The sequence below is a fragment of the Culex pipiens genome, chromosome 1 (genome assembly GCF_016801865.2).
Source record: "Culex pipiens pallens isolate TS chromosome 1, TS_CPP_V2, whole genome shotgun sequence".
In the NCBI taxonomy this organism is placed as follows: domain Eukaryota; kingdom Metazoa; phylum Arthropoda; class Insecta; order Diptera; family Culicidae; genus Culex; species Culex pipiens.
In genome coordinates, this window is record NC_068937.1 from 67,421,657 (window position 1) to 67,430,081 (window position 8,425).

At 45.5% G+C, this 8,425-nt stretch overlaps 1 protein-coding gene across 1 annotated transcript; it reads left to right on the top strand.

Moving 5' to 3' along the window:
* The first annotated feature begins 1,763 nt into the window (after nt 1-1,763).
* On the top strand, nt 1,764-6,331 carry LOC120428380 (uncharacterized). The gene is made up of 2 exons (XM_039593379.1): nt 1,764-1,773; nt 3,438-6,331. The coding sequence occupies exons 1-2, from the start codon at nt 1,764-1,766 to the stop codon at nt 6,329-6,331; spliced, it is 2,904 nt and encodes a 967-aa protein (XP_039449313.1).
* The last annotated feature ends 2,094 nt before the right edge of the window (nt 6,332-8,425 follow it).

Sequence of the window (8,425 nt, forward strand, 5' to 3'; positions counted from 1 at the left end):
CGGAGCGAGCAAAGGATTTCGTTGGTACGTACCAAGCCGGTTTTGTGGAGGGGAAATCGACGACGGACCAAATCTTTTTGCTGCGCCAAATCCTCCAAAAATGTCGCGAGTACCAGATCCCGACGCACCACCTGTTCATCGATTTCAGAGCCGCGTACGACTCGGTCGATCGCGAAGAGCTATGGAAGATCATGTACGAGAACGGCTTTCCCGGGAAGCTGATCAGACTGGTGAAATCGACGATGGACGGGGCACGGTGCAGCGTGAAGATTTCGGGAGCGATGTCCGACCCGATCGAATCGCGCAAGGGACTGCGACAAGGCGACGGTATCTCCGGCCTCTGTTTCAACATTGGGCTTGAAGGTGTGATGAGGCGGGCGGGCTTCAACATGCGGGGCACGATCATCAACCGGTCCAACCAGTTCATCTGCTATGCCGACGACATGGACATTGTCGGCAGAACGTTCGAGGATGTGGCCAGGCGGTACACCGAATTGAAGCGGGAAGCGGATAAGGTTGGATTGAAGGTGAATGTTGCGAAGACGAAGTATCTGCTGGCAGGAGGAACCGAGTCCCTTAGGACTCGCATAGGACCGAGCGTGACGATCGACGGCGACGAGTTCGAGGTTGTGGAGGAGTTTGTGTACCTCGGATCGTTGGTTACGTCGGACAACAACTGCAGCAGAGAAATTCGGAGGCGCATCATCACCGGTAGTCGTGCCTGCTACGGACTCCACAAAACCTTACGGTCTGGTCACCTTTCCCGGCGTACAAAGTGCACCATGTACGAAACGCTGATAAGACCCGTCGTCCTCTACGGGCACGAGACGTGGACGATGCTCGAGGAGGACCTGCAAGCGCTTGAAGTTTTCGAGCGACGAGTGCTTAGGACGATCTTTGGCGGCGTGCGTGAGAACACTGTATGGAGGAGAAGGATGAACCACGAGCTGGCGCAACTCTACGGCAAGCCAAGTATTCGGAAGGTCGCCAAGGCTGGCCGAATCCGGTGGGCCGGACACGTCGCAAGAATGCCGGACGCGCTGGATGCGCGCCAACCGAACCAGACTATCAATCCGGTGAAGTTGGTGTTTAATTCGGAGCCGGTTGGAACGCGGCGGAGGGGGGCGCAACGTGCAAGGTGGTTGAACCAGGTGGAGGAAGATCTGGAAAGTGTGGGAGTTCCGCAGCGGAATTGGAGAGTAGCAGCCCAGGACCGAGTTAGATGGCAACGCATCTGGAGACAGCTCATGACCCGGAGGTTGTACGAGCAGTAAAAGTAAAGTAAAGTAAGTAAGCAACATATTCTGGTATTTCCCCTGACGCTGTGGACACATATCCGCTGGGGCGATACGGCCCGGTAGAACGAACGATGGATTGGTGATGGATTTTGTTACCTAAAAAGTGAAAAATTATTATTTCGTGAGTGCTATTACCAAATCGTCCAAATGGCACTCTTCGGGACCGCTGTTTCGTCCAGAAGCTTACATTCCTCCAGAGTTTCCTGAAGGAGTTTTGTTCTATGAATCGTTGCTGATCAGAATCTGAATCTGATTCTAGAGACGGCTTTGGTCCAGATTGTTTACATTGTTTGCGAAGAGACAATTGCTGATTTTTAGCTGGGGGTTGGTAAAACTTTTCCCTCAACCCGATTTAATACCGTTAAAGTTAATCTTGGTTCCTCTTTGATCCGGAAAGATTCTTTTCCTGCCAGAATTGTGCTAGTAAACGACACCGGGAAGGATGACCCACTAGTGCTGCTAAAGATGGCCTTCAGTAAGCCAGTAATGTTTTGTTTATGATTGGATATCTAACATTTTCTCCAACCCTACAGCGGAACTTTGTTTTGCTTTCAAATGTGCTGATTTTTTGTCTCTATACATTTAACTTGAGAAAATCATGTTAAAATGTTAACTACTATCATAATTGATCACAAATTACTTGCAATTACAGTAAAAGTTGACATTCGTCTACAAAACACTCCCGAACGATCATCCGCAATCGTCAACAATAAAGAACTGTCATTGTCGAGAACAAACAACAGTTCAAATTAAATTTAAGTGTAATTGATATTTACGTACAGCATATTTTACATTAAATGGTAATTTACATGCTTTTCAAGTTTCAAAATTTATCGTTTGTCAGAAGCAAAAACATCATTTACATGAGAAGCAACGATAACATCGGATCTCATTTTACATGAAGGCCCTTTAAATGCAATTTAACGGTTTACATTGCATTTCAAATTTACATTGAGCATGTTTACGTTAAAAACAAGATTTCAGTGTCCGGTAAATTTACATTTTTTTTTCTGTGTGTGTACGCATTTCTATGTATTTTATGATTGATGATTCTGAAAAAAAAATAATGGTTCATTAAGATTTTATCCGTCGTAAGCACGAGTTTTCTAATAAGAATCACATTAGATAAATTAATGTGCAAAAATAAACCCATACTTACTTGGATTAATCAACATTTTGTTAAATTTGCCCGGGCTGCTCTATCCGTGAAGAATCGGCCCGCATTTCCCTTCTATTGCCCTCTCGTTCCATCAAACATTCTTATAACGTGTTTAACTCACTCGCATTAGAGGTCCTCATGGCGAAGGTCGTCCTCTTGCTCTTCATAGTTTATCACCTGCAAAGAAATCATCAACAAACCTACTCACCAATTCCACCTCTCCAGTTACACTTTGATTTGCCACTTCAACATTAGCCAAATAGTGTAATTTTCACCTTTCACATCCTCTCACTTCATAATTAAAGTACGGTATGCTGATCGGATTTGGTCAGCGAACGACTGGACAACGCGTACCATAGGTACTACAAGTACCGTAGGTATAAAATAGACCCACCAAGTGGTCCTTTAGCCTCTTGTTCAGTAACTCCGATACCCTGGCCTCCCCGCGGCGCTGGCCGGGATACTAGTAACCATTGGAGAGATCGGGTAACCAACCCCGGTGGGAACTTTGGTAGTATGCTGACAGGGTAAGGGGGGCTCCACCCTCTTCGGAGGGTGTATCTGTACCGTTAGGCTTCGAGACAAAAGCCCCCGTTACGGTGTCGAGAGAAAACCGCAGCTGGGTCCCGGAAGCTGGAAGGTGGCAGCCCCACCCCGAGACTAGGTATTCGCAGCCCTGGTTAGGCCACAGAGTAAGACAGAGTCACTACTGCCATTCGATTTTTGGTTCCACTTTGTGGTACATCGCAGGTACATCGCACGCCTGCTACCAGCAAACCTTATGGAGCCAAAAAATAAAATGACATTTCTTCGGACTGCTCGCTCTGTGTTACTCTGTGGTTAGGCGGCATACCGAAGCGAAACACCAACTCAGAAAAACAAAAGAAGAAATTCAGGACGGATAAATCGGCATCAGACCAGGCGATGTAAAAAGGACAACGATTGGAAACTCGGTACTTGGAACGTTCGAACTCTCCAAGATCCTGCACGTGCTGGCCTTCTTGCCCGGGAGCTGCACAAGCTGAACGTGCATGTGGCCGCCATCCAGGAAGTTCGATGGCCCGGTCATGGAGAGCGAGAATTCACGGCGGTGGACCCCATCGCCAACACCTCTTTCAAGTACCACATCTACTACAGTGGCGGCGAAAAGGCGATGCACGGAGTCGGTTTCGTAGTGATTGGGGATCAGAAGAACCGAGTCATCAAGTGGAAGGTGGTGAATGACCGCATCTGCGTGTTGAGAATAAAGGGCAAATTCTTCAACTACAGCCTGATCAACATCTACGCGCCGACGAACGACAAGCCCGATGACGATAAAGATGCTTTCTACGAGCGTCTCGACAAGACCTATGGAGAGTGCCCAAGACACGACGTGAAGATAGTCATTGGAGACGCAAACGCGCAGGTCGGAAGAGAAGCCTTCTTCCATCCTGTCATCGGCAAGGAGAGCCTTCATCCTCGCACGAATGACTACGGCCTACGTTTAGTCAATTTCGCCGCAGCCAGAGGAATGGCTATCTGTAGCACCTTCTTTGCGCGCATGAATATTCGGAAGCACACCTGGCGCCACCCGAATGGCGAATCGTGCACACAAATCGATCACGTTTTGGTGGATGGTCGACACTTCTCGGACGTGATGGACGTCCGATCGTACAGAGGACCGAACATCGACTCTGATCACTTCCTGGTAGCGTGCAAGATCCGAGCTAGGCTGTCGAACGTGTTGACCCCGCGTACTGCGAGGATAGCGCGGTTGAACGTCCAGCGCCTCGCGAGCAGCGACGTTGCTGCAGAGTACAGTCGGAAGCTCGACGAGCGGATCAACGAGGACGCGCCTACGGGTAACCTGGACGAGCAATGGGGAGCCCTCCAGAGCATCGTCAACACAACGGCTACCGAAGTGATCGGCACGACCAGAGGACGCAAACCCAAAGGGTGGTTCGATGCGGAGTGCCAGCGAGTGACGGACGAGAAGAACGAGGCCAGGAAACGTATGCTGGTTAAGGGTACGCGCCGAAACTGTGAGCGATACAGTGAGCTGCGACGAGCTGAGAAACGAACCCATCGCCGAAAAGAACGGGAGTACGACGAGAGAGTACTTGCCGAAGCTCAAGCACAGTACAACGCGAACGATAAGCGGAGGTTTTATGCAACTGTCAACGGTGTAAGAAAGAAAGCGACGCCTTCCCCTGTTATGTGCAACGACAGGGAAGGTAACCTGTTGACAGATAAGACAGCGGTAGCGGCCAGGTGGAAGGAGCACTTCCAACAGCTGTTGAACGGTGAGACACGAGAGGGAATCGTCGAGGACAGGATGAACGTTGAGGATGATGGAATAGCTGTGGACCCGCCTACGTTGGAGGACGTGGAAAAAGCCGTAAAGGAGCTCAAGAACGCGAAATCCGCGGGAAAGGACGGACTTCCGGCCGAACTTTTCAAGCACGGGAGCGCGCGGATGATCGAGATTCTGCATCAAATCGTCCAGCGAATTTGGTGCGAAGAACAGCTTCCGACCGACTGGTTAGACGGGCTCATCACCCCAATCTACAAGAAAGGGCAAAGACTCGATTGTGCCAACTATCGAGGCATCACAATCCTCAACTCAGCGTACAAAGTACTATCCCGAATCCTGTGGAGCAAGCTGAGACCGTTGACCGAGACCTTTGTCGGTGAATACCAGTGCGGTTTTCGGGCGGGTCGGTCAACGACGGACCAGATGTTCACTCTGCGACAAATCCTCGACAAGTTCCGGGAGTACAACCTGCAAACACACCATTTGTTCATCGACTTCAAGGCGGCGTACGATTCAGTCAAAAGAAACGAACTTTGGAAAATTATGCTAGAACACGGCTTTCCGGCGAAGCTAATTAGACTGATTCGTGCAACGCTCGACGGAGCAAAATCAAGCGTGCGAATAGCTAACGAGACATGTGAAGCTTTCGTTACGTTGGATGGATTGAAGCAGGGCGATGCTCTCTCGAACTTACTGTTCATCATAGCGTTGGAAGGTGCTGCTCGAAGGGCAGGCGTGCAAAGAAACGGAACACTCATCACTAAATCGCACATGCTACTTGGATACGCTGACGACATCGACATCATTGGTATTGATCGTCGTTCAGTGGAGGAGGCGTTCGTCCCTTTCAAGCGGGAGGCTGCGAAGATCGGACTGACCATCAACACTGCCAAGACCAAGTATCTGGTTGCTGGCAGAGCGCGTGGCAGCGCAGGTGATGGTGTTTCGGAGGTGGAAATAGATGGAGAAAGATATGAGGTGGTGGATGAGTTTGTATATCTTGGTACACTTGTGACGTGCGACAACGATGTGAGCTGCGAAGTGAAACGGCGGATTAGTGCTGCAAACAGGGCCTTCTACGGTCTTCGTAGCCAGCTAAGGTCCCGCAGCCTAAGGACGCCTACGAAAATCACGCTGTATAGGACCTTGATACTCCCTGTAGCTCTTTACGGTCACGAGTCGTGGACGCTAAAGGAGGCTGACCAGAGAGCACTTGGGGTCTTCGAGCAGAGAATCCTGCGTTCTATCTTCGGCGGCAAGCAAGTAGGAGACCGGTGGCGCAGGCGCATGAACTTCGAGCTGTACCAAGACTACAAACATGCTGATATCGTAAAAGTCATCAAGCACGACAGGCTAAAGTGGGCTGGACATGTAGCCAGAATGTCGGACGAGCGGGCGGCTAAAACGATATTCAGCAGCGAACCTGGACGGGGTCGTCGGCTTCGTGGAAGGCCTCGTACGCGTTGGCTGTGTGCAGTCGACGAAGATGCAAGAGCGGCCAACATTGTGGGCGACTGGAGACGAGCGGCCCAAGATCGAGCATCCTGGAAATCTTCGATTAGTTCAGCGTTGGGTCGATAGACCTGTTGCTGATAAAGTAAAGTAAAGTAAGTATGCTGATCGGAAGGAACGCGGTCAAGAAATGTTGCGTGTTCTTTTCGTGACCCCCCCAAGAAAAGTTGACAGTTCGGTATGAGCGCGATTGACGGTGTGCGCGCTTGAGGTTCTTTCGAAGAAAAAATAAAAAGATTAAAAATATTCAAAACTTAAAATTAAATAGATTAAAAATGTTTATTCAAAAACTTTTAACAACAATTATAAACAAAATTAAGAAATCAATAAATAAAAGCAAATTTAGAAATTCTTATATTCTAAGACAAGAAAAACTGAAATTAAAAAAAATATGTAATTATGAAATAAACGAACGAAGTTGACTTTATAGCTGTCGGCCACCATTGCTAGTACCAACCACTAGTGTCTTCCTTTTTATCTACAAGGACTTCGCCGCCCTGGGCTCCTAAGTGTATGAAAGTATGGCACGGAGCGACGGCGCCGAATACCCATATTTACACAAAGAATTTTAGAGCGCCCGCCGCGGGATTCGAACCGGCGACCTCTGGATTGGAGTCCAGTGCGCGGTCCGATTGATCCACACGGGCGGGACAATTATGAAATAAGGAAATTAAAAAATTAGGAAATTAGGAAACCAGGGAATTAGGAAATTTGGAAATTATGATAATAGCAAATTAGTAAAATAAAGAAAATTAGGAAATTATGAAACAAGGAAATTAAGAAATTAGGAAATTAGAAAATTAATATGTGAGGAAATTAGAATGTTAGGAAGTTAAGAAATTAGGAAATGTGGAAATTAGGAAATAAGGAAATGAGGAAATTAGGAAATAAGGAAGTTAGGAAATTTGGAAATTAGGAAATAATGAAATTTTTAAAATTAGGAAACTAGGAAGTTAGGATATTAGGAAATAAGGAAATTAGGATATATGGCTGGTACAAAAGTTTATTTATTTTTGAATTCTTAAATTCTTAATTTTTTAAATTTCTTTATTCTTAAATTTTCAATCCAGATTTTTTAATTTTGGAAGAAATAGAGTGTTAGATTTTTATAATTTCGAGGTTTCCGTAAATTTGTATTTACGAATTTCTATATTTCCGATTTTTAAAACTTTTGGAATTTCGACTTGTACATTCGTTGCGAATTTTAACATTTTTGATCTATTGAGTTTATAAAAACGTAAAAAATTCAAATTATTATTCAATTCTGCATATTTTTAATTTTGATTCTCCAAATTTCAGATTTTTGTTGAAATTTTCTTAATCATTTAAAAAAAATGTTATTTAAAATTTCTGGAATGTTTGTTTTTTTCATATTTTTGAATTTGTTGTTTGGTTGGATTTCAAAATTTCAGATTATTATTGTATTTTCAGTAAGAACATAGATATTTGTATGATTATTGTCAAGTTTCATTTCACTCTGATTTACTTCATTTTGGTCCCGCGAGTGTGGGTAAATCTTGATTTTTCTAAAACCAAAGCTAACAGTCGAGCACGTTCATTCGAGTTCGGGAAATCTGTTAGCTTTTTGCCTTTAGCATTTTCAACAAACAGGTTATTAAATTAATACTGAATTTTGGTTGATTTAACTGAAAATTGGCAGTGACAAGTACGTTTATGTTAAAATTTACGAAAGTAAAATCAACAATTTTATTTGTTAAAAATTCTGGGCACAATCTCTCCGTGTACATGGTTAAAACTGCTGTCCCAATTTGCCCCATGTGTCCCGATTCACCCCAGTTGACGGTACTGTTTGAAACTTTTAAAAAATAAATATAAAATAAAGCACATTTTTTTCTGAAATTAACACTGTATTATTAAATGTTGTTTATTCTTGCCATCAAAGGTTTCTTTTCCAATTAAAAGTAAAACACTTTTACCGATGCAACGATTTTGTTCCATAAATGCTGACTGAAATGTCAAATTCGAAATAAATTCCTTCAGATGCAAACCGCCACGGCAATTAGCCATTGGCTCGCCGCGGCGATTGAGGGGCGAATGATATTGAAACATTTCAGCGATCAGTTTGAACCGCCCAGGGCGATGCGCCCATGGAACGCCAAGGCAGATGGAGGGCGGACGAAATTGAAAAATTTCAAATGTCAA